Source organism: Dermacentor silvarum, chromosome 10 (genome assembly GCF_013339745.2).
Source record: "Dermacentor silvarum isolate Dsil-2018 chromosome 10, BIME_Dsil_1.4, whole genome shotgun sequence".
In the NCBI taxonomy this organism is placed as follows: Eukaryota; Metazoa; Arthropoda; class Arachnida; order Ixodida; family Ixodidae; genus Dermacentor; species Dermacentor silvarum.
In genome coordinates, this window is record NC_051163.1 from 27,056,416 (window position 1) to 27,083,862 (window position 27,447).

The window sequence follows — 27,447 nt, forward strand, 5'->3', positions numbered from 1 at the left end:
TTTTCTCATTCAACAGCTTGGCTACCGTTAGCTGGGGCACGGTATACATTGTCCCGTCATGTGCTCTGTCGCCATGACGGGACAACCAACCTCCCCCGCTTCGAACTCTCGTGCTGCTCTTTGTTCCTTCTGTTACGTATCCTCCTATCGGCCCTAACGATAAGCTTCGTCGTTTCGGTAATCGATTACAACGCCCCACGTGCACCGTCGTGATAATCTCCATTAGATACGTGACATTGCCGTGCGTTCCCTGCAGTTTGATAGCGGTCCGTCGCTCACGACCGCTATGCAATCAACGCCACTCTAGACCTCGCACGTCGCAGCTGATAAGGCAGCTCTTATCGGCCGACCCATAAACACGACCGGACGTGCGAAATGCCGTACGGTGAGGCCCGCAGGTGACGTACGTCAGAGCTTCGACGCACCGCACCCCTCTACTGCTCCGCCAACCACTACACGGTAGGTTCCCGTTCCATCAGTGGCTTATTCAGGCATAACGAGCTCAGTTGTCAAGAATTGAAACATCATTAACTAGCATGAATACAAGGGACGACAGCCAACAGATGATGACAAAAAGACAGACGACAGCCGACAGCTAAAAAAGACAACGGGCGACAATTCTGTGTGCTTCTTGCTGTCGTTCGTTCTCTTTTTGGCTGTCGCTCCGTCAGTTACTTATTCAGGCATAAGATGCTTAGTTGTTAATAGTTGACACATTGACTAGCGCGAAAAATACAACGGGTGACAATCAACAGATGACAAAAGGACATACGACAACAGCCAAAAAGACAACGGACGACAGTCCTGTGTGCTCCTTGCTGTCGTCCGTTGCATTTTTGGCTGTCTTCTGTCGGCTGTCGTCTGTGTTTTTGTCGTCGTCTGTTGGCTGTCGGCCATTGTATTTTTCGCGCTAGTTAATGATGTCTCAAGTCTGTATTAAGCGCCAACTGGCCCAACTGTCTTCTCTAATCAGTTGTTAAGCAACGCTGCTATTGTCCTAGCCAAAGGTTCAGACGCTCAAAGAATTCGGAGGATATACGCAATATGTAGGGTATGTTATCATTAGTTATGGAAGTTCATAAAGTGACACGCCGGCAGTAGCTAAGTGGATATGTGCACGAGGTAACGGGTTCAATCCCAGACGCGGCAGCTGCATTCCGGATGGAGGCGAAATGCAAAAAAACGCCGGTGTACCGTGCATTGGATGATCGTCAAGGAAGCGCGGGTAGTCGATATTAAACCCCCCCCCCCCCCCCCCCCTCTTCCCCACTACGGCGTACCTTATAGTCAGATCATGGTTTTGTTATCTAAATATCCCAGAATATATATATATATATATATATATATATATATATATACCCTGCGTGCTCCATCGTGTTGTAAATGCTGCGCTGAGTTTGAAACCTTAAAACATTCATTTCAGCACGGGAAACTTAACGCATAGCTAATAGCAGTGCTCCTGATACGCTGGGGCGAATTTTCAGTTGTCGATAGTTCAGCAAACTGGACTGGGCTGGAAAAACTTTATTTAGGTCCTGCAGGACGCGCAAATTACTAATTATTTATTCGTATAATTATTCACGACATATTTATTCTATCACCGCAATATATGCCCCATCGCATTAGCCATCGCCATAAGGTAGGTATTCCATTTTGTAAAACGAAAACGTTTTCTTTATCGTTCCTTCCGCGCACAGCAGTCGAGTGGAACCACCTTACTGCGGACATTGCAACAATCATTGATAACCAATGCTTTCGCGACGCACTAACCACCATTATTTAAGTACATGCCTGTTTGAAATGTTTATTATTACTGACTGTATCTCGCTGTATTGTTTGTATTTTCCCCCACTCCCCGATGTAATTCCTTTAGCCTTGAGGGTAAATAAATAAATGAAATTAATAAAGAATAATAAATAAGCTATAACGCAGATAAGATCTCATTGTTTTTATTGTACTAGTCTACTGCTCACGGCCAGAAGAATACGCGAAGAAGTTGTTCTAATTTTCCACTATATGGTTACTATGTTCGCGCATTACAAGGTTAACCTGGCTCAAAAGAATTGCGGATACTGCTTTACTAAAATCAAACATAATTTTGAAATTTAACGTCTCGAAACTACACAGTGATCTGTGAAATACGCCGAAGTGGAGGTCTCCGGATTAATTTTGATCACCTGTGGTCCCTTAGCATGCACCCGAACCTACGTGCAGGAGCGTTTGTGAAGTCCCCCTCGCATTTATATGCAGCCGCTGAAGCTGGGATTCGAACCTTTGACCTGGTGCTTAGTAGCAGAGCGCCAAAACCACTGAATCGCCGTGGAGGATGCATCTTACTTCAGGCATCCCCCGTTTCTCTTAGAGCTTATTTTTTGTGCAATTATCACGTCATGAAAGATTGAATCATATTAAACATTTTATGCTTATGTACAATGAACGTGTATACTGCTTGATTCGTTTCCAATTTATCTATTTTCCGTTACTTGGCGCGCAATTAGCTGTTTCCAAAACACCCGATTCATTGCTATTTATTGAAGTAAAGACAAATCAAAGAACATACGCTTCAGTTACCATGTTTTCTGCGTAATGTTCTAAGTAAAGCAGTTCATGCGTCTACACGATCACTCACTCTTCTTTTTAATGCAATGTTCCCTCCGGGCATGCACTTCTCTCCTGACGTCGTGTTGGCAGGGATTGCGATCACGAGTGGTGATAGATGCGTTCGAATCTTTCTCATGTTTACCTTAGCCAGTCTTAGGACCTATATTGGTGCCATATCCTGAGCTCAGGTGCAGAATATTCCGGGTATATTTTTGCGATGCCGGAACAATTTTTTCAGGCAGTGCACCGGTCAGCGCGCCGCTACCAACTTGTCGGAGAATACGAGTGAGAACGTGTGACTGTTTGAACGTAATAAAGAGAGAGAGGGAGAGACAGAGAGACCACCCTACTTTATCAATAGCCCAAGTGGTACTTAATATGCCTTGTAAATGTTTCACGAGTGAATATAAATTTAGAGACGAAGTTGACAAAAAGAAATGGCTGTAGCCACTGACCAACTACAGTAGCTTGTTCCGACCTCAGTGCTACCCTCGCAATACTATTGTGTTTATGAGTGCAGTATTCTTCTCTGCATTATATCTTCTTTGTATATCATATCTTGTTATTCTGTAATTCCGAGGTAATGACAATATTCGAAGAATGACGGAAGAACAGAGTTTGAAAGTTAAAAAGAAATATTGATTCAGCACTGAAGCGCTCGAGTAATTAAATAAAGTAAAATTAACACAATTTTTACCATTTACGCTTTCATAACAAAAGCAGGCTATAGATAGCACGCGTTTTACTTTTCAATGCATCACGATTTTTGTTGGCTGTGAAGTCATGGAACCCATAAGAAATTCTTGTTGACGTTCCGCAAACTCCTCTTACGTCTCGACCGCGCAAAATATCAGAGTTTAAACAACGAAAAAATTTTAACTTCAGTAACTCTCTGTACTCTGCCTGAACGAGAGATAAGTTCGCTGATAAGCAAAGGCAGCAAGGGCACCGTAGAGCGGAGACCAGGCTATCAGATATGACTATGGCTATCTAATAGCCTGTGGCTGAAGTCACTAAACGCTTTGTTCGTAAGCTGTGTTTGTTATTTGCCAGTAACCTTCGCTAACTTCGTCACCTTGCACAATCATGATTGGATTGCATATGCGTTTTAGCGTAAGAACTTCTGTGTGAGTGCGACCACTGTATGTTGCAATACAGCTTTAAGATGGAAACGGATGATGTTATCGTCAATGTAAAGGAGGACAGAGTTAACAGGAGTAAAAATAGGACAGATCATCTCTTAGATGCGAATGTGAAGCGCTAAAAGTGGTTCGGGCCTAAGATGGTGACATCGTTCGAGGACTGTGTTTGGCCGCCCGTGCTGACGTCAAAAAGACTTCGAATGTCAAGCTTCCATATTGAGCTACACTTAGCCCGTTCTCCCTTCTCCTTACCCATGTTCGTGCAAAGGCCTCGAACCATCGTTTAAATATATCGTTCTCTCTGGTATGCAGGGTGTTTTTCTTTCTTCTTTGTTTTAGTTGTTAAAAATTTCTTTTCCGTGAAGCGTGCAGCACAATTCTACATCTTGAGCTGAGGTAATCTCAGAGGCGATCATTATTTGCACCTTAAATCAGATTGAAAGTTTGACTAATTACCAAGTCCCGCTAAATAACATTAAACTAATTACTTCATTTTCCAAATTGAAATTTACGAATTTTACCCGATGACATTGAAAGCCATGCTCAAGTCGAATGAATTCTGAAGGCGGCGCCAGTTTTGAGACATGAAATCCCAAAGTTTGCGACGAAATGCACTGTTGTTTCTGCATTTGTTGAGCTCCAACGCATAAAAAGACATTTCGCTGAAAACGTAAGCCGAACGACAGCGCTTAACTCCAAACTGGCGCTACTTTCAAAGTTTGTTCCAAGTGGATCTGCCTTGGGAAATCGCAAGCTTCAATTCGTGTACAGTCGAACCCGGATATACCATACTCGAAGGGGATCGCGAAATAGTTCGATATATTATCACGAAAAGACACTTGAAGATTGGCACAGCGTCGGCGAGACAGACAGCTGGACAAGATGGCGTGGATACACTCAAGCCTGCGTCCTCAGTCTCTACTTCCTCTTTTTCAGCGCTACCATCATGCAGAGCGCGCGTCGCAGTCCTAATTTCTTTCTTGGCGCTGGCTCGTGACACCTAGTGACAATATCAATATAAAATAAAAATTTTGTACAAAAATTTTCAAGGGGATTTTACAGCTATTCGTTATATCCGGGTTCGTTATATCCGGATTAGAATGGTAATGTAACACGGGTGCTATCGTAATTAGTTAGAAAGTTGAATTAGCGGAAGTTTGGTTAATTAGAATTAGGCATTTTGATGACCAGTGTAAGTAATGCCCACCTTTTCGAGTATTCCAGCTAAATGAGTAGATTTATGCTGTATGCCACAGGTGACCTTTAACAAAGTTCCAGTAGGCTGTGTCAGCGATGCAACCGCCGTGTGCTACGTGCTGCAGAGGATATATTGGCACTGGGGGTACAGAATTGACGTAATCGACTGCGCAAGTTACATTTATTCATGCATTTGAAAGCTGCATTTAGAAATTCATGCATTGGAAAGCATCACTGAGCAACCGTAAACTTTTTGCAAGAAATTGCATACTTGTAGGCCTTATAACTCCTGATAATTAGTTAGATAATTATACTTACATTGGCTGAGTGAGGTCTCTCATACGGGACTATTTCCGCTCGGATTGACCAACTTACTGCCGAGCTACTGCCGGAAAACGTACTGCCTTCCTTAACGTCGAGCGAGAGGCTAAAGTTATCTCAGATATTACGTCATGCCTGGCGTGATAACGGCGCCACTGGTGCCGCAACACAGGCATGATCGAGTGCTGGCTTTTCTCTACACAATGGTACTAAAGTAAGGCGCATAGTTAATACGGTTGCAAATATATAAGTGATAGACTATAACATGTTTGCATGACATTCGGGTTTGGCAAGCGGCACCCTCTGACCGATTTTAAAGATTTTTCCTGTTGAAATTTTCTTAGCGCTAAAAAAGTTCTCTGTCTAACACGTACTCAATTTCAGATGAAGCAGCTGGTTTCCTGGCAAAGCGTTTTCGTTCTGCTGTCGCTCTCGGTCCTCGACTACGGGGACTGCCAGCTTTACCGGCGGCTTCGCCTGGTGCCACCCATGAACGCGACCGCCCTGTGCCCCAACGTGGCCGCTGCCGGTGAGGACGGCTACACCAGGACCATCTGGTTCTTTCCGAACGGTAGCCGCGTCGTCAACGGAGAGAGAACCACCGTCGACGAATCTCGCGGAGTCCTCGACGTCATCGAGCCCAAAAACGAGGACTTGGGTGTCTATATGTGCGTGTCGCTCAAAGGATCGAATACGGCCGATGCAAATGCTACCCTAGCGTTCCTGGAGATCTACAGCGCCCAGCGGAGGACGTTGATGGAAAGGCTGTGGATCGGAGGCCTCGCCTCATTGTGCGTGCTGGTCACAGTGGCGTTCGTGAGCCTCGTGATAAAATTCCAGTACCGAAAGCCGCCGGCCGACAAGCGTGGCGCAGCCACATCTGTGAGGGATGGAGTGGTGAACAAAAGGTTCGAGCACGAAGAGATGTCGACTGTTTTCTAAATGCTTCTCGGACTTCTTAGCTTAACTGACCAGGATGACGTCGCAGTCATGGTTGTATGATCACCACTGCCAGTGTGCTGGATGTGTGACTTCCACGTGACATTTTGTTTTTACTTATCTACATATAAGCCATATGTGAGACACGTAATACTCGTCCTGTCTCTTTTACTAAGACCTGAATCAATTTTATATTTCCAAGAACAAGGACAAATAATGATGTCTTATTACTCGTTGAATTACTCGATTCGTTTGCCTGTTTTATAGTGTTTTATTGTTTCTGTTTGCAGTCAACTATCGTCGCTAGGCGTTCGTTATTTTCAATCTCACCATAAAAACAGAAATTACACTCCAAAAAGCGCCTGCTTGCTTCATTTACGGTCCTTGTGAAACATTGAAAATATGTGGTGGAAGGAAGAAGCGTAACAGGCGATAAATTCCTGGATATAAGAGCTTTATTAGGATTGCGTATTTCCCAAGCGGGAATGATCAATGAACAACAATGCAGTCCAACATATTCAATTCACTTATAGCGCCGGAATATTTATTTTTGCAACTTTTGGACGGCTACTAGCATAAACTTCCAATCCCTATGGTACGCACTATATAACAAGACGTGATTACGTCGATCATTCACTGAACATCTCACGGCGTGCTTTCACTTTGGCCTATTGATGGCGCAATAGCTTGCGCAGTTGGCCTTGCAACACAGATTATTGGCGCAGTCGCCGTCAGTGTTGCAACTCGGCAGAATCTTCAACAAGGCGCAGATGTGATGCTTCTGTACTGAAGGTGGTAGGCATATCTTATCTGCAACACAGACACAAAAAGCATGACGTAATGAATCGTCGCGCATGACACTGTATCGGAATGTTGCAATAAAGACATTTTCGACCCATCGTCAAATGACTTCATTGTTGAGGAACTGTAGGTTCTTGGACGCTGTGGAGAAGGAACAAACTTTATTTAGAGAATTGAGCAGACGGTAAAATCGTCTGAGGTGTGTCGCGAAAATTTGGTTCAACATGCAGTGATCATACCGTCAAGAGTTGAACAAACATTCGTCTTGTCAGATAGCCTGTATTTTAAATTAGAGTCTGCAGTCAATGGGTAACAAACCAAAGACCAAGAGCGTTTAGAAACTTACTCTAGTTTATTCCTAAAGATGCATGCAACACAACACTGACATCAGTTGAATTATGCAGGATACGACGTAATGAGTACCACTGCATCAGATGCATGGTCATCCGTGTCCGGTTGATAGTATTAGGCATCGCTCATACCAACAGACTCAGGTAGCTGTCAAGTTCCTTTCTCTTTCAAAATAGCAAAACTATACGAGTCTGTGCACTTCATTGGCAGTGAGCACGTGATACATCTGTCTTGTGCTAACACATCGCTAAAGCACTGCGCACTGTGCGAATGCACCTAGGGAAAATAGGCCAAATGTATGGGTTATAAAACAATGTATATATTATTGCGATAGCAATTATATGAACACTCCAAGCGCATTTCTGCCGTCGTCGTTGCCGTCGCCATCGCCGTGAGGTTCCGTATAAAGTCCAACGGCGATAACATCGTCGCCCCGCGCCGTACGCTGTGTGTGCGAGTGAAAGCATACGAGAGTGAGCCAGAGATCGCGGCTGAATGTAGCGCACACGAGGAAGGAAGGCAGGCCGTAAGCCCGCGCTCTTCTTTCGCGCGCGAGGCACGGGAGCAAGGCTACGGAGAGCGAGCGAGGGGGAGGCTGCGTTCTGCACCGGCGGCTGCTGCACACCGGGCGGCCGCGCAGCCGCCGTATCTTGAAAGCGATCTGCGATGTGGGCGAAGTGCGCGCCCGCGCGGGCCTCATTTTCAAAGCGAGCGACGATGGGGACAAAGCGCATGCGCCGAGTGCCGGTAGCTTCGTATGCGCCGTGCTTTCGACGCGTTGAAGCGCGACGAGAGACAGCGGGAAGGTCAATTTGCCCGCTGCTGCTGGCGCGCTTTTTCATTCTGGCGTTTTTACAGCTAGTTCCCGCGGTCATCGAGCGAGATGTGTTCATGTTTACCTGTGCGCGCGTGACACCGTGCTTTTCTACTTAGTTAGTAAGCGAATGTTTACAACTTTATGCGGCCCATTAAACTACTATCCCTTCTTTGTATAGCTCTCTACTAATTTGCTATCGCAATCGATGCGTCGCCTTTCGGGCGAAACTGCGACTTCTTTATTGACTATATGATTGCCCACTATTTCCTGCTTTACACGGGCATCAGAGTTGGGGTAGGAGTGTTAATGCAGCTTAGACGTTTACGTGCTTCGAGATTAGCGTTGCATCGCCAGCTAACCTAAATGGCCCTTATAGGTCGCGCCACCTGTCAATCAGCGAGTGGCTGCTAAGGGCAAGGAAGTGCATATTATTCATTCATGGCTAGATCATGCTATCTCTAAAGTATTTAGTGCTTTTGGTGTATTCATTCTCCACAAAGTGTTTCGTAATTGTGCTAAATATAAAAATTCTCCAGAATAGCGCTGATTTCCACAGACGTGTAGCCACACGGTTTTGCCTTCGTTGGGTGTGGTCATTTGTCGCAATACTTCACATCATTTTTGCCATTTCGGTATGAAGTAATCTTCAACAAAACTAGTGGATTATTTTTAGTAGTGAGCTTGCAGTTACATTGCACAACTAAAAATGCGATCTTTGAATGTAATTGTTTAATGTACATGTGTTTTCAACGTATACACACACGCGAAACAAAGCCATTTTTTTTTTATTTCTTGTTAAGTAGCAATGTGGGCTGTTTTCTTACTGTTAATGTTCTTATTGTGCTTTTTGTTTCCTTCTAAAAATATTTTTTTCAAAAGTTTGGTTTCTTTTGAACTTTGCTAATGGCGCTTCTTTCTATGGAGTAAACGTATAGGCGATTGCTGTAGTGCGTTTTCGGGGTTTCCTGCATAGACAAGAGAAAACAGCGTGCTTTTCCCAAATAGGTCTCACGTTGAAGTAAGTTACCCCGTTTGGTCATCACGCGCTTTTCCCCATTTTTGTGAACCGAAAACCACGAGAATGTTTCTGTAGTATGTTACAACTGTTCGCACATTTAATACGATCGCGGTCTGTACTCTGAAATTCACAACTAAGTATTTATCAATACTTCCATAGTGATTATGAGCATTGGTGTGCCTGTGCTGCACCGTACTTGTGTAATGCCGTTTACTGTCATATAAAGGATAGCGCAAATATAGCCATTTGTACACTTCAAGTCCATTTTGTGTGGAATCACTGGTATTTCGTCTCTCTCTCTCTCTCTCTCTCTCTTTCTCTCACTGTGTGCGTGTGCGTGTGCGTGCGCGCGCGCTTTGAAGGAACAGAAATTGATTGTATTTAAGATCACTGATCGAATAAACACTAATGAATGAATTGATGAATGCATTGAAACAATTGCGAATGAACCTTATCAACATAGCGACATTACGAAAAGATCCTCGAAGCAACAACTAACGGGAGCAGAAACGCCCACATCACATAACATGCTAGGCGACTGTAGAAATAAGCAGCATCCTTACGAATGAAATGTATTTTACATTCGTCAGCATGAATTCTTCAGACACACACGTGAGTAAACATGGAGCAAAGCGCTGACGCCTCCAAGTTGTTTACAAGGATTAAAAGCGGCACATCAGAACCAACGTTCTTCCTTCTTAAATTGCTACAGTCGGTGACGTGAGGCGCGCGGCTGCTTCAGATATCGAAACATGCTCCGAAATAATTAAGACAACATCTGGTTACCAACCACTCTTTGTACACGACATATGGTGCCTTTCACAGCTATATAACCTCTCGCAAAACCGAGACACACAATGTTGACAACATGGAGTATAAAAACACGTCTTTGTAACAGCTGGAATGATTGCCGCTTCTCCAAGGATATGCAAACATTACAACCTGCCGAGTGAACACAGGCCTACTTATGCATAAAACATAACATAAAACATAAACATAAAACATAAAACGGTCAACTTTGCCATTAGTTATCAAACCGAATAAACTCCACTTAACAATTCATAATCGAATGCCCAAGTCACTTGTGCGATGAGCAAGGCCGAAGCCTTTTGTCCAATTGCATCATAGAAGTTAAATGATCGGAGTATTGTGCTCTCTTTGGGGATTGTTTATAAAATTGAAGGTAAGCCGCTCAGTCACGTATTACTTGCAGCCCGTCAATTGCGAACAGCACAGTGCAAGAGGAGTGCGTGTCTTTTGTGCATCCTACCAAAACCAAAGGGCCCACGAATATGCACAACGAGCTCTGGTGTGTCACTGGTGGTGTTCGTCACACATCAGAGTTCGTCATACAGCTTCGCGCGATTGACCACATATGGGGAAATAAAATGGCTCGCTACAACATCCGAAATTCCGAATATATATATATGTTTGTTTATCGGGTGGCCAGTCGCGTGGAAGTTCTGCGTGTATTCGCGGGCTTCTTTCACGCTCACAGACAAACTTTTATTTATGTAGCACGTATTGAGCAACAGAAAGCTGTAGCGGGAGTTTTTCATACTGTTCTACAATTCCCTCACTGACACTTTTCATTTAATTCTAATATTTGATAAGTTGGTTGATTATTGAATACTAATTATGTAGTTAGAAGTAATGCAAAGGTAATCTAAGTATTAGTAAAACTTTCTGCTGGGCGAGTTGGTTCATACTTGCAAAGGAGATGGTTATGCGCAAAAACAAAAAACACGGACACAGAAGTAGACGGGGACGAGCGCAATTTTTTTTTTTTTTTTGACGGGGACGAGCGCAAACTTTCAACTGACTTTATTTTTTCCTGCGTTGTCAGTATATACTCTGAGCGACGTAGGTACAACAACGGTGATCACATGACACACTTACAACGTGCCGCGCAAGAACATCATCTCAGTTTCTTTTAAAGAAATTGAAGTATCACTTATTCTTAATCACTCAATCTAAGTATCTCCAAGCGATCCCGGTGTTTATCAAGCGACGGCAAACAACATTACCGTGGTTCTGTCTAGCTACGTGGCATTTGCATATTTTTAAATCATGGTGCATGATAGTTAGGACACTGTATATATTTTATGAGGAACCGAACGTAATTTTTAAAAAATCATGTGTAATAAATTAAACAACGTTTGACTAAACTCGCTGTGGAGATCTCCCACTTAGAAACGTAAATCGCTGGAGGCTTCTTAAAAGTTAAGAATTAGTGCAAACCATCCAAAGCGTACAGCTCTAAGTGGCAGTAAATTCAGAACAGAAATCTAAACGATGAAATATGAAAAAGAAATAATTCTAGGAAACATTTCGTGTGATAAAGCAAGAAGAAAAAAATAAAAGATAAAATTACTGGTTTCATCTTCTCAGCAAAAGTAGGAAAGGTCAGAAATATGGTCTACCGTTTGCAGCTTTGTTCGCCCTGCGTTACAAACATCGAAAATCGCTCAGTTCTGTACACCAAGTACGTAACCCACCTGGAAAAGCCGAGACACTTCGGCAAGCATAAACTACGAGCAAGAGAGAAAGGCCACTCGAATGCATCGTGACGAATGGCAACATCTGGCTTGCAACGCGCGTAAACAAGCGTTTACACAACGGGCCATATGTTTCGGCGCCTGTTAAGCGCTCGTATAAGCGCACAGATATGCGATGTTTCACAATCCGTCTCGGTACGCGAATTAGACTCTTTATTACACAGGAGTCGCCCACTCCCCTAACCTCCCTCCTTCCTAATTTTTTTTACAGCGTAGCTATGGAGCCTGGTTCCGTAAATCTGACCTTCAAGCTCAGCCAAGGTCAGATAGGGTCCTGGCCTGCCTAACACGTTTTGGACACGCGCGCGCCTCGGGGCAACAGCAAACAATTAATAAAATAATTGAAGAAGGTGCTAAGACCTTCATGTTTTATATAAAACTGCTGATATTGCCCCTGAAACAATCTCTTCCCAGCAATGCACATTTGTTTAAAAGTGAGGCCGTCTTTAAGGGGATCGGTGCAAGCTTGGTCTTTGTAAGGTGGCTTTCCCACACTGCATTTTAGAGTCAAGCATACCCATAATGAAAAAATTCGTTGGCCCTTCCACTCCGTGAAGATGGTTAACCAGCAAAGCTAAAACGTGCGGACCCGGTGTTTATCACTGGATTAATCCCGAGGGTTGATTAAAGTATTTCTCAATTATGAGGTTACACACACGTTCGGCTGCGACGGAGAGAACGACGTCACTGACGATATGCCCGCAGTTCGCCGTTGTCGCTTGCGTTCGATGTCGTCGAGTTTGTTCGGTGGCGTCGTTAGCAGCATTCACCCGCCATTGCGGCTTGCGATTCTTCGAAATTAATTTGCTTCAAAATTAAATCTGTCCGTTACGGTAAGACAGTGAATTGCTCATACCCACGTAAACGCGGCTACCCCATTACGATGACAGAAGTGAAGTGAAATTCTGCGCAGTAATGATGAGCGGCAATGGAGCCAGCTGGAGAAAAAACCCTGGTTATGCAAAGCGAAAGCTTGGTTTAGCCTGGTTATTTCTTGGTTTCACTTGGTTAACCTTTGATTTAGCTGTAATTATTATACTTCGGTATACACTCATCGTTAAGCCAGGTACAAATTATAAGCCGACAAGCCCAAGCCTTTTGCGAGCCGAACGGCTCGCTCTTCCTCAGTCTCCGACGCTATAGCTTCGCGTGCTTGGCATTTCGGACCCGCTCCAGCGAAGCAGCTCGCCGGGCGATATCTACGGGGTGGTCAGACGCCGCTTGCCGACGACGGCTCAAAGCCTTCCGCTCCCGCACAACGCTCAGAGAAGACCGCCCGGCCTCGCCCTCATCCTAGGGATGGTAATATCGATGAATGATTAATCGATTATTTGACGAAAAGTACGCCGCAAAACGATTAATCGTCATCGATGTCTACCTTTAATTTAATCGGTTTAATCGATTAAACCGCTTCGATTAATCGTTTTCCAGACAGTGACTAAAGTGGCGTGAAAATTTTGAAATCGTACTATAGAATGCGGAGCACGAGCAACGACAGCGCGGCTGCGAAGACCGAGAGCGACTGTCAGCTGTTTTCCCCGAGTCCTGCCGAGATTGCCAAGCGTTTCCCCGCTTTACGCACACGTCACACAGGCTGCCTGGGGCCGGAGAGAGGCCGACCCCGTTGAGGAAGAAATAAACTAGGAGAGAGCATTACGTGAGGCAGCAAGTCTTGGAAAGCGAACTCATCGACAAGCCATTTCCTTCGCTGTTTACCTCGCAGTATAGGGTCAGCACGTGACCCTGAGAGACAACGTATTGGCCGATAATGTTTCAAATCGGTGCGCACCCGCTCAGCTGCGCTGCTGCCCTGCACCCGGCAGCATTAAACCGACCGCGCGCTCTGATGTGGCGATCACTTGTTGCGCCGTTACTTCTTGATGTCAGTCGTGCTGCGATGCTCTCTTCTAGTTTGTTCTTCCTCCACGCCCATCCCTCCTCAGTGAGTGCCATTTTTAGCATACAGGGTGTTCATTTTTAAGTTTTATGGAATTTTTAGAAATCGCCTGTGGCAGGTAGCATAATTCTTATCATTGATGAGGCGGACATTAGTACGAGAAATCGAAACACATATTCAACTAATTAATAAAAAGTACTAATTAACTTCGTAGTTAATTAATTTACGACGCATATTGCAATTTACCAATTGCAGCCGGTGAAGTTATTTATTTGTTTATTGCACGTACTTTCCACGCCCGAAGGCGTTACAGAAAGGAGTGGAGTCAAAAACAAAAAATAATGCAGCAAAAATATAAACCAAAAATATTAACAAAATGCATTCGAACAGCGGTCTTGAAGTTGGTAGAGTCGGTGATGAGTGCGACTGATGCGGTAAGGCGATTCCAGTCCGTGCTTGTCCTAGGGATGAATGAGTCACTGTACCGGTTTGTGCGGCACAATGGTACCCCGACTTTAAGGCTGTGGTCAGTGCGAGAAGAAATATAAGTAGAGTAGCTGTCTGGGTCAGTTGGTACATACTGAATAGTAAAAACCAGTCAAAAGACGAAGGACAGAGAAGAGACGTGGCACACACGACGACTGGTTTTCCAGTCGTCGTGTGTGCCACGTCTATTCTCTGTCCTTCGTCTTTTGACTGGTTTTTACTATTCAGTACGAAATATAAGACGGAGGGGCAAGAAGGGTTTCTTTTAGAAGGGGGTTCAAATGACAAACTTTGTGAAAAAGGAAAAGACGGGAACATTTGCGGCGTGACGAAAGATCAAGTAAGTTAAGAGTTAGTTTAATTGATGAGACGCTTGCATAGCGAGAATAATTAGATAAGACAAAGCGTGCACCGCGGTTTTGAATACTTTCTAGAGTAGAAACTAATGAATACTGAGTCGGATCCCAAATGGCTGAAGCATACTCCAATTTGGAGCAAACTAAAGTTTTGTAAAGAGTAAGCTTCAGGGACGAAGGGGCAGAGCTAAAATTACGGTGCGAGTAATCAACCATACGGTTAGCGTTATTAGCAACATAGTCAATATGCGAATGCTAAGAAAGGTTATTTGGTATGTGAAGGCCGAGATACTTGTAAGAAGCAACTGACGTCACAGGTGCACCATTAATAAAGTACGTGCGCATGACAGTGTTACAAGATATTCGCATGGCCTTGCATTTATTTGAATTTAGTTGCATGCACCAATTAGAACACCACTCAGTTACGCGGTTAAGGTCGTCCTGCAGTTCTTGGGAATCGGAAGGATTAGGAATTTTACGGTAGAGAACACAGTCATCTGCGAATAGCTTTATGGAAGAACGAAGAACGCAGTTCGGAAGATCGTTAATATAGATTAAAAAAACACTGCCCAAGCACTCCGTACAGATGGTTAACCAGCGAAGCTGAAACGTGCGGCCCCGGTGTTTAGCAGTGGTTAATCCCGACGCTGTACTGAAGCGTTTCTCAAATATTGGCTACATGTTTGTGTTTCTAGTGGAACGCAAGCGCCAATGGCGGGCGGATGCTGCTAACCACTACGCCGAGCTAACTCGAGATATTGAATGCATGCGACAACGGCGAGCCGAGGAGGAGGCGTTTCGGGCACAGCAGCGTCAACGTGGCAACGGCGGGAACGCGTTCGCTAACAATGTCACTAACGGCGCTAGCTGCCAATGGCGCGCGCGCTTGGGTGCGACGTAGAGAACGACGTAACTGACAGCGCAGCAAAGGGAGACGTTTATCGAAACACGGGACGAACGGTTTTTCGTTTCGCCTAGCCATATACAGCTTTCGCTGTAAAAGAGAAGTGGACTGAGCCTTGAGGAACACCTGCTGGTACATTAGAAAACAGGCGTATCCACTTGTCAGGCGTATTCAATTGGAATGAATTTCCAGATTTTGGAACTGAGGTTTGAACAGCGCGAAGAAAACAAGGACACGAAGAAACAAATACCATGAACAAGCGCTTGTTTGGGGTATTTCTTTCTTCGTGTCCTTGTTTTCTTCGCGCTGTTCAAATCTCAGTTCCAAATTATGAACCAACTAGCCCTCATTAAGAACTTACTGAATTTCCAGAATGACACCAGTTTGAAGATATGCACCATCAAACTCGCCGTAAAGAAACGCTGTTGTTCCACTTACATTTCTACCAAAATGCATTGAAGAACAAAAGTAACTGGAACGCCCATGTATTTCGTCCCACACTTTGAGAAATGATATCTCGAAACTGGTGTCATCCTGTAAATTCCTTTCAAGTGGGTCTTCCAAACTCATCGGCTACAATTCATAAATTGTAATACGTGTCGTAAAGTAATTAACTAAGAAGTTCATTACTCAATGTTTGTTAATTAGTCAAATATGTATTTCGATTTTTCGGGCTACTAATGCCCGCCTCTTCGAATAACCCAGCTCAACGATAAGAATTATGCTACCTGCCACAGGCAATTTTGAAAAATTCCGTAATACTTAAGTATGAACACCCTGTACATTGTTTATTCCTTCACTAGTCCCTAGTGGCAATTATAGTTGGCCTTTAAGTAGTTAAAAAAACATTATTCTTCATCAAAGGTTATACCCTTGTATTTCGTATCCTGGTTCCACCTTTCAAACGTTATAATGGGTACTTACGTGAGTAGATAGCTGTGTTTCAGCCTTTTTAAAGCACCCGAAAAAAAGTCGATTAATCGATTAATCGACGAAAAGCCCCGCATCCAAAGCGATTAATCGATTATAGGCTAAACCGACGAACGATTAATTGTTGATCGATTAAAATATTTAATCGACCATCCCTACCTCATCCATGGCCAAGCTTGCAATGGCTAGGGGAGCGCGGCGCTCCTCTTAGCCAGGCGCGCGGCGAGTTACATGGTCAGGCGGTGACCCAGCTGCGGAGAGCGCAAGCGCCAAGCCGGCGGCGGAGGCGGAGCTCGGCGCGGCGAGTCTCGTGATGCGTTGCCAAGGCTACGGCGCAGCTGCGGTCAAATGAAGGTCAAATTGCTGGCGACGGCGAAACTCGCCTCGACTAGGTTAGTAAAGCTTTCGCTTTAAAGACGACGACGATCGCGGGAGCCGTGGCAAGAGCGCATACCGAGTACGAGCACGAGCGCAACCCAGGGCGCCACGGAGCCAGTTGAGGAAGAAGACGACGACGCTCGAGCCAGTGCTGAAGATAGTTTTCTGTACACCGGTGATTTCGAATAGCCACATACGATTTCGCCTAGACATATAAAGCTTCGCTTTAAGATGCGATGAGAACGGGGCCCGATAACGCTATCGCGTTCCACTCTTAAAGGCGAAGCTTGAGCGCCCTCATTTTTTCAGGAGGCGGAACAGCGCTCGCTTCGTAGTTCCAATTAGGTCACGCCAGAGGGCACTAAGGCTTCCAGATAAAACAAGTTTTGTTTTATCTAGGGACTTTAGAGGGCACGCCGCCAACGCACTCTCTGCCGTTCAAGTCTGCTCGTGAAGATCGAGAGGACGCGCATGGTGCGCTCGCTGCAGAAGTTCGCCGGTTCAAGGCCATCCGGGACCATCCGCCGCTAGCCGCTTCTTCACGTTAATCGATGAGCTTACTTATACCCGCGCTTACTTCCCCAAATTTTGAAGCAGAGGCACTAACAACTGTCTGTGGACTCGTGGCAAACGTAGGAGGCGGCAGGATGGCCCATCTCATCTCATCTTGATCACTGTCGCAAGCGCCGTGCATCCTCGTATCTTGACCCACCGAAGCCTCCAGGGTCTTATCCTGCTTCACGTATTTCCCGTGATATTCAGTCTGCTATCATTTTCTTTTTTTTTTTTTTGCGAACACAAGAAAAGTAGTTAGGACAGTCCGGAAAAACTTATGGCATAGCATTTGGCAACAAAGCCGGCCGGTTTGCCTTTTCTGGAAGGACTTCACTCCCAAGTTCACCGTAATACCGCCTCTACTCTTATGTCGCTCTCCATGGAGCAAGTGCTTCTCACAAACATAGTGGCGAGTGTTGTGGCTCGGGGTAGCGTTTAAGCCAGGGATCCTCCATGCACAGAGATGAGTACGTCAGGTAGTAGGAGCGAATGGAAAGGGTTTATTTTACATTATTTACACGAGCTCCACATATGGGAACCCACTCCAAGTAGGCGCACATTAAATGTCTCAGCTCCCTACATGTCTCAGCTCACACAGCTCAGCACACGTCAGGACACACTCACTGCATCAAGGGTAACCGGTTTTAAAGCAGTGGTCTTCTTTAGGTGACTAGACTAGGAAATCTGATGACTGTGTCTCAGCCAATCATAATCGTCGAATCGTTCGCAAAATCGCGCCCATGACGTTGCACCTTTCTGCCGGACTCCACCTTCAATGTCGCGCGATCGCCCGCATACGAGGCAACCACGTGGCAATTTGGGAGCCTGAAGTCGACGCCTCGACGTTGGCCCATTGCATCAATTAGGAGGTTCTCCGTGACGGTCAGCTTGCAGCGACCGGCGAAACCGGGCCTTTACGGCTGCTACCACGTATATACAATCCGGTGGTTGTTGTCACTTTGCAGGGATCTTTGTTGACCCGTCAACAGTAGGCGCCGGGGCTCCGTCGGCGTCTGGCAGGCGCTCATGAAGGGGCTGCCTCAAGGAAGCACCCAAGGAATGCCCATCGCCGTTTTGAGACTTAACAGGAGACGTTAGCTCCGAACTTTCTTGTGACTCTGGACTTCTATAGGCTAGACCGGCTCACATACCCACCGCCACATCCGTCCCTATCTCGAGAGGATGCGGTGGCTGAAAGACAATTTCCGGCCAACACCTTCCCCAACCTCCCCTTCGTACATGTCCTCTGCCCCAGATCATATTGCCACCGTTTTCCGGGATGTGAGGGCACACCGACATTATATCCCGTAACGCTGTAGTACCAGCACCCACCACCTGGACACAGACATCACGCCAACCCCAGCCCAACCCTGGACAGTTTCGAGGTTGTACAAAAAAACGGAAGCTCAAAGGCTCAGCAGGCGCTGAGCCTTTGAGCTTCATTGCCATTGAATCCCTGCGTGAAGGCCCCCCCCCCAGTTTAGCCCTATGGTGTCAATAAAGTTATTTATCTCTCTACCTGCACCGAGTGAACCTCTGTTTCTTGCGCAGCAACTTCTGGTTAGGGACCGACTTTCGGGTTGACTCAGAGGTGGGCCGAAATTCACAATAAATCATAGAAAAATAAAAACTGGTAGATATCGATGGTTTTACTTATGGTTTATGATAGATAACGACATCAGAGCACAGGTTTAGTACAGTAAAGAGCTATTTAAGTGTCAGGAATAATTAGGAACAGTTAAGGTAAGTCTAATTGCCGTACACCAAAGCACACAATCGTACATTTAGGATACCCACCACATTTGTACAGGTTCTCGTGAAACTCCAAGACCAGAAGTGGCCTCATCAGTGACGTCATACGTATACCAAGGACTGGACTGGAAAAACTTTATTTAGGTCCTGCAGAACGCGCTTAGGGCGTAGCGGGCGTCTCCCACGTAGGGACCGACGGGGAATACCTGGCGGCCGCTTCGTGGGCCTGCTGGACGGCCCATTGCTGGTCCGCGAGAAGCGAGCTTCTGAGGGACTTCTCCCACTTGTCCGAGGTAGAGTCGGGATGAGCGTTTCTACACTCCCAGAGCATGTGTGCGAGTGTCGCCGTGTATCCGCACGAGGGGCACATGTCGCTGGGGTACGCGTCAGGATAGAGATACCAAGGAGACCCGTTCATGAATAATTAAAATAAAATCAAACTGATCAGATTTACACACCCCCTGACGCCGAGTGAACGCCTGCCTAACACAGCGGAGGGATTGAGTCCCTCGTTCCTCTCTCGTCATGGAATGGTAATTTGGAAGCGCATAAAAACACTAGAAGAAACGAAGACAAGCGCTAACTTTCAACAACGAAATTTATTTGCGGGACCGGTAGTACTTATACACAAAAACCACATGCACAGCGATATCAACACGGAAGATAGGTAGATGACGGCAAAAAAAGGCAATCTAAGGCTGTTGCATCGACAAAACAAGAACCTGAATCATGAACTGCAAATGCGGTCAGCTTTTATGGCATATGTAAATAATCTAACTCTCTCCCCGACAATGAAAGTGGCGGTTTGCTGATACATTGGTCAGCGGCCGAGAGGATTTGTTCAGTTTCTATCATCAATCTTACATTCTCACGTTTATCCCTGTATATAATGGCGGTGTCATCTAGAAGAGGGTGACATCGACACGTTTTGCAATGCAATGCAAGAAAACCGTCACCTGATACACTTTGTACTTTATTTCTGTGCTCTCTTAAGCGCTCATTGAGACATCTTCCGGTCTGGCGTATGTAGCATCTGCCGCATGACAGCGGAATACGATAGACCACCCCTATGGTGCATCCGACGAACTCTTTTCTGTGGTTCTTATCACACACCGACTTTTTTGTCCTCATTGGGTTAGTGGATTTGCACAGGGTACTTAGTATATTTCGAGCTGAAAAAACAACCCGCACGTTGCCTCGACTCCCTATCTTTTTCAGGCTGGACTGGATCGGGGACCCCGATCATGAGAAGGAAATTTACAGAATAATAAAATTGGGTTGGAGTGCAGACGGCAGGCATTACTAAATCCTGACTGGGAGCTTATCACTGTCGTTGAAAAGAAAAGTGTACAATCATTGCATTCTACTGGTGCTAATATATGGGGCAGAAACTTGGAGGTTAAAAAGAAGCTCGAGAATAAGTTAAGGACCGCAAATAGAGCGATGGAACGAAAAATTGGGCCTAACGTTAAGAGACAGGAAGAGAGCGGTGTGGATCAGAGAGCAAACGGGGATAGCCGATATTCTAATTGAAAATAAGAAAAAAATGGAGCTGGGCAGGCCATGTAATGGGTAAGATGGATAACCGGTGGACCATTAGGTTTACAGAATGGGTACCAAGAGAAGGGAAGCGCAGTCGAGGCAGGCAGAAAACGAGGTGGGCTGATGAAGTTAGGAAAGTTGCATGCGCAAGTTGGAATCAGCTAGCGCAAGACAGGGGTAATTGTAGATCGCATGGAGAGGCCTTCGTCCTGCAGTGGACATAAATATAGGCTGATGATGACACATACACCTTACAGTCAAGCTGCATAGTGTGACGTCACAAAGATGCGGTGGCGCTGCTGTCACATACTGTGCAGGCAAAAAAAAATTGTATGTCGAGCTGTACTGGTATCAATTTTTTGGAGAGGCAAGGTGTTTTGACGCAGCGAAGATTTCAAAACTTACTTTGTAAGGATTGCCGTTTAAAGCGGCGAAGAGCGAATAAAAACACAAGCGTCGATGCAGTTGCCTGCTCTTTTTTCCTGCACTATTCCTGTCTGTTTACAAAAATTCAGCTTGTCTGTAAGCTCTGTACTTGGCATCGTGAAAGGGAGCATTTTGACAACTAAAAACCGGAATGTAAGTCCTGCCGAGGGTCCACCATTACATGCAGCTTGCCGTCGTATTGACGGCAAACACGGAGTATTCAGCGTACTGTTTTAATAATATGGCGCGAATTACCGTCGCATGAGGTGGGCCATACCAACATGTAAACTGCACATCCCACCTTATTCCTGTGCAGACGACACGCGCGGCATCGCAACAAAGTTTTGACTGCCAGTGCAGGGGCGACATCTGTGGCGGCAGCGGCAGGTATCGAAGGCTAGCTGTTGTTCTATAGCGCCGCGAGATGGCAGTAGAGCACCGCGCAGCATATATAGAGAGCCTACATGCAAGGCTCCCTAGCGGAGCATGCGCAGTATCGACGGGAGTCACGGGAGCCTCTCGAGCAGCGCAGGTGCTCCTTGACATGCACCGGGATTATTACTGATATTATTCGTTGGCTGCTGCTCCTGGGAGTTGGAAACCTTCTTTTACGCCTCATACAACGTGGCATATTAACCGTAGATATGACTACTGCTCTTGTTCTTAATCCTAACAAACGCAGTGATGTAGTGTAGTGATTTTTTGTGACGCAGTGATTTTTTAAATACTCACTAACCCGGATGAACACCAGCGTCTCCTATTTCTACGTTCTCTCATAGTCCTTCTCTGTGCGAATTTTAAAAGCACCTCTCTGAACACGCTCACAAAGGGATCAGTCGAACATGTTGGCAGATGATGAACCGCGCATCCTTAAGGTCATCATCATAATCATCGTCATCATCATCATCTCACTTACTTCACATTCACTATAGGACGAAGGCCATCTCCCGGCGATCCCTAATTACCCCTTATATTTAAATAGTGTGGGCTGAGGCATTTATTTTTTACTATTTTGCGCGCCTCGAGATAACGAATGTCTAGCACTAACTGACAGCCTGCAATTTTCCCAATCGCATCGCACCAACTAATTCTCTGCCATCCTCGACTGCGTCATTCCCTTCTCTTGGCAGCCATTTTTGTTGTTTTACTAGACCAACGGATGTCTGCTCTATGAGTTAAACGACGCCTTCTTCCTGCTGACATCAAAAATAAATCAACTAGGCCCATTTCTTTTTTCTAATTCATACCACGGACCACTATCTCTTCACGCTGCCTTGTTCTGTAAGTCGTCGTGTTGCGGTCATTCGCTTAAGTAGGATTAGTTTGGGGTTCATCAAACTTTTGAGTCACACAATCATCATTATCAGCCTATATACTTATGTCCACTGCAGGACCGAAGTCCTTTCTCAGAGATCTCCAATATGGCCCCTGTCTTAACCCAGCTAATCCAATCTGATGCATACGATTTTCCAAATTTCGTTACACCGCTTAGTTCTCTGCCGTCCTCGATAGCGCTTCCCTTCACTTGGTCCCCACTCTGTAACACTTAACTCTATAATAGACCATCGGTTATCTGTCCTACGCATTACACGGCCTGCTCAACTCTATTTCAACTAGAATTCAACAAGAATATCGGCTACCCTCGCTTGCTCTCTATTCCATACTGCTGTTATTCCTGTTCCTTTGCATTACACCTACAATTTCTCGTTCCATTGCTATTTTAGGGGTCCTTAACTTCTTTTTAAGCTTCTTTCTTAGCCTCCGAGTTTCCTCCACTTGTACCGGTGGAATGCGATGATCCCGCACTTTTCTTTTCAGGATAGCGGTAAGCTGCCAGTCATAACTTGGTAAGGCCTATACCGTATGCGCTCTGACCCATTTTTATTCTTCTCTAAAATTTATTCTCATTATCAGATTCCGCCGACAGTAATTGCCTTAGATAAACGTACTCTTGCGTGAATTCTGGAGGCTCGATCACGGCCAATCAAGAATTCTGGTTATCCTTCCAGGCTACTGAACATTACCTTTGTCTTCTGCACATTGATCTTCAACGCTGCTCTTACGCACATTCAATCCTACTCTTACAAACAACCTTACCCTTATACAGAGGCTGCGCAGGAAAGTTGAGGCAAGCATTGGAAGGAGTGCTGCGCAGTATCGAAGATACATGTATCTTATATACTATGTCAGATACTCTTCGTCCCTTGTATCTGTATCATGATACATCTCGCAAGGCGTTTATCAGTATCTGTATTTTCGATACATGAAAGAATGTATCCTGTATCTTAAAATACAAGATACGGCTATTGCAACTAGAGCACTGCACGGGCTCGGGCTTACCCAAAAGCCCGAGCCCGGCCCGGCCCGTGGGCCGGGCCGGGCCGGGTAGAGGAGTTTTTTCACGGGCTTGGGCCGGGCTCGGGTTTTTTTGACGCGGGCCCGGGCCGGGCTCGGGCTTTCTGCGACTTATTCTCGGGCTTCTCAACTCTGGAAAACATGTATTTTTCGGTCTCGGGCCGGGTTCGAGCCGGTTTCGAGTCGGGCTCGGGCCGGGCTCGGGCTTAAGGTAAAGGGGTGGCGGGCCGGGCCGGGCGGGTAACGTAGATTATTTCCGGGCCCGGGCCGGGCCCGGGTCTCGCCATAAATGTTTTGATCGGGCTCGGGCGGGCCCCCCAATGTAAAAACGGGCCCGGGCCGGGCCCGGGCCGCAAAAATCGGCCCGTGCAGTGCTCTAATTGCAACATCACCGTGCGAAAGTATAAACGTTAGCTGAACTCCGCTTCTTAAGCCGATACTGCTACCACTAAGCCACCCGAATAAAACTAAAGGAAACGACATTCTTTTATTTTTCCGACAGGGCTCTCCAGCGAGGGCAGGTAATGAGGCCTGTGCATCCCTATTGTTGGAGCAGAGTCACGTGATGGCGCCCGTGCCGTCTCGACAAAAACAAGCGCGCGAACGTCTGCGCGCAGCCAACCTTTTGTTTTCTTGATGTTTTTGTTTTTAGTAGCGCCGGTGCCATGACACTTGCTCGTAGCCACCGTACAGCGCTGCATACGCCAATGCGTGTGGCGTGTTTCGCGCAAATTCTGATGTGGCTATGACGTCGTTATCGGAATTTCTCTCGCGTGGTGCTTTGTTACGAAGTCTGAAGAATGCAAGAATGGAGTTGCCTTGCGTCTAGTGGCTTTCACACATCAGCGATTTGAAGGATCTCGTGGATGTAAGTTTGACTGTTGTGAACCTGTTGTGAAATTTCTATAATAAGAAATTTGGCAATGTATCGAAGTATATTAAGATATACAAATGGAAAGTATTGTATCGGATACAATAATAGCGACAGTATCTTCTATGTGTATCTCAAATACTTGTTGCCCGAGTATCTGGTACCTTATCATGGTACAATTGCAATGTATCTTTGCCCAATCCTGATTGGAAGCGTCACCACGTGGTCAAATATGGTAACCACCGCGCTATCATGGCGAAAAGTGTCTATTGGTTAGTTTCACAGCGCCATGCTACACGCTCGTGATGAGATGTGAATGAATGAATGAATGAATGAATGAATGAATGAATGAATGAATGAATGAATGAATGAATGAATGAATGAATGAATGCTTATTTCAATCCTAAGAGGGAACTGGGTAAGAAAACGCCATGCACTTTGCTGCGAGTTCGTACGTATGATGACAAACTACGGCGGCTAGCCACAGTAACGAAGGGCTGCATAATAAGCCTTCAGGCTACTGGCTGTGCACTCGCGTCACGTGGCACCACATCTTGATGACTTTGTTGTTTACTGGCAAAAGCTATACACGTGCACGACAATAAACAAGTTCAGCTTCCCGAGTTCCAGTGGACATATGGCATCGGGGCACATTGAGTTTCACGCTTCTCGAAACTAAACCATAAGTGATAGAGAAAAATAATTCGCTCTAGTTTGAAGTCCTGTGAATGCAGAACCAGATATTAATGACTTAATCTCCTCGCGGCCAACGGCTTTTGAGGACAGGGATACTGGATACCGCTGCGTCTGAGACCATTTTATAATCACCAACAACCAACAAATCTCAGTATATTTCTGACGTCTTCACATTGCAATGCAATACAAGATGAGGCATCGACAAGACAATGATTCTGTTACTCTTATGTAGGTGTTTACATGAACAACAGAATTTTTGCCTAAACAAGCTTGAGATATGATCAATATGATATGAATTTTGACCACCTGGGGTGTTGTAGTGCACGTTAAAGAACCCCAGGTGGTGAAGATTAATCTGGAGCCCTCCACGACGGCGTGCTTCATAATCAGAACTGGTTTTGGCACATAAAACCCCACAAAGAAGAAGATAACTTTGTCCAGGGTACACGTAAATGCCACTGTGCGCATGTATCCGTCCAATTTCGTCAAACGACGGGTTTTCATTCTACTAATATACTGCTTGGAAATAGAAACTGACAAAAGGTATTCTTTGCAAGTGTCTTTCTGAGTCTCAAGAGGTTAATATGACGGTTTTCAACATACTTGTGTACGCTGTAATTTAGCGGTTGCAAAGGGTTCGTGCCTAGAACACAGTGATAAGTTTTCTGCGTTGGGTAACGAATTCCCCCTTTGGAACTTAACGTTACGGGTTGTGCTTTCAGGCCTGGTGGCTTCAAATCGAACTCCTCCTTGTAACTTACTTTGAGTCACGTCCGCATAAAAAAGAAATATATTTAATCAAGTTACAGTAGACCTCCATTAATTCGATTCCTGTTAATTCGATTTTTTGGTCAACTCAATCCCAACCAAAGGTCCCAGCCACAGCCAATAAATCTTTATAAGTCAAGACGTTCCTTGTTTCTTTCCTAAAATTTACCTTCGCCGGATAATTCGAACGTGAGCTGTCACCACGCACGCGTCCGGCCCCTATGGTGACCCCTATAGTGACCCCCTTGAGTGGCAGCGTCTCTCTCAGCGGAGATTAGAGGATAGCGAATGTGTTGAACACATGTCATCTCCCGTCGAAAGCGCCTGTCTCAGGCCTGTCCTAGGATCCTTTTTAAGCAATAAACGTAGCTCACAATGTCTGATTACGTTACTTACCCTAGTCTAACGATCGCCTTTTTTTTTCAATTTCCGGCTTAATTTTAAAGAAAATTTGGCCGGAAATTACCTGCGTTGGGCTATCGGATGCGAAAGAAAAACCACCTTCGCGGCGTTCATAGGCTTTGCCGCGTAACAAATGTTCACTGCGGAGAAGCTAATATTCAAAAACCGTGCTGCAAAGCTGACTTTATTAAACCGGTCACCATTGTGCAACACATATTAGAACAATGTCCATATTTCTTGTTACAACATTGAGTACACGTTAGGATCTGTAATGTCGTTTCTACATAGTTGTCCACTTCAGACACATAGAAAGTGGGCATGAGTTTGATTCGGTGGTGACTTCGACTGTGACAAATGCTGCCGAATTAATCAGCGGTGTGTATTGGATTTTTCCTGCTCTCGTTTAATTCAATCCACCCGATAATTCAATCAATTTTGTTGGTCTCGCCAGAGTCGGAATAACGGAAGTCGACTGTAATAACAAGGACTCGCCAAATCGGTTTCACTCATTTATCGCACTTTGCAGACAATGAATTACCCATTACTTGTAAGCATTTGTGATATAGCTAGCCTGTGTCTATGCTAACAGGCCGTGCAAAAGATTCCCCAGTTGCCGTGTTATATGCGATGATTTCTCTGAACCAAACACCGCTGCGGCATTTATCGCTGGCTATGAGCTTGCAATGCGGATTTCCCTCCTAGAAGCCTTAACGAGGACATTTCCAACAATAAATTTGCACCATCTTGACTGCGTCCGTGCTTACCGGCGTCCGTGCTTACCGTGCAGGGCGAATCACCAACGCTCTGGTGATTCGCCGTGCAAAGCGAAGAAGCGTTATACTAGTTATCAATAGCATCTGATTATACGCGTGTACTCTTATACCAACGTAAGCTGCGTCAGTGACTGCACTATGGCACATTTGTTAATGACCTAAAAGGCACAGGATCGATTAAAAAGAACGGACAAATGTATATAACCAAGAACACAAACTGCCAAAACGGCCTCCGTCTTTCGCGTCATTCACAATGTGCATCAACATGAACTCCCAACTTTTCTAGCATTAGCAATAAATCATAAGGTCTTCCATCTACAACGAAACTTGCATCGTCACAATGAAGTAGCATTACCTTAAAATATGCCACTCGCCTTTCAGTTTGCTCGCGTATTGTGTGTGACCTCGGCACACGTGGCTTAATACTTGTCTCGCACACTAACCTGTTCGTCCCATCTTTACTTTCTCTTTTTCCCTGGCCACCTATATACTGCGATTTATGCACAAATCTGCCAGCCACGCATCCGAGTCTAGACGATAACAAAACTTGCCTTCCGCAGCGCACAATGTCGGATTACTTAAAGATGCAGACTGGAAACATTTCGCGCAAG

The 27,447-nt window shown here is 45.4% G+C and overlaps 1 protein-coding gene across 2 annotated transcripts in view; it reads left to right on the forward strand.

Annotated features, from left to right (window-relative positions):
• The first annotated feature begins 357 nt into the window (after positions 1-357).
• The window catches only part of LOC119466055 (uncharacterized), a 36,667-nt gene continuing 9,577 nt past the window's right edge, over positions 358-27,447 (forward strand). Inside the window, exons 1-2 of one of the 2 annotated variants that reach the window (XM_049657013.1) lie at positions 358-459; positions 5,646-6,169. In XM_049657013.1, coding sequence (XP_049512970.1) covers positions 5,646-6,169 — 524 coding nt within the window. In that variant the 5' untranslated portion in view covers positions 358-459. Of the gene's footprint in view, positions 460-5,645; positions 7,572-27,447 lie in introns of those variants that run through there. The other variant, XM_037726550.2, reaches the window with a different exon arrangement.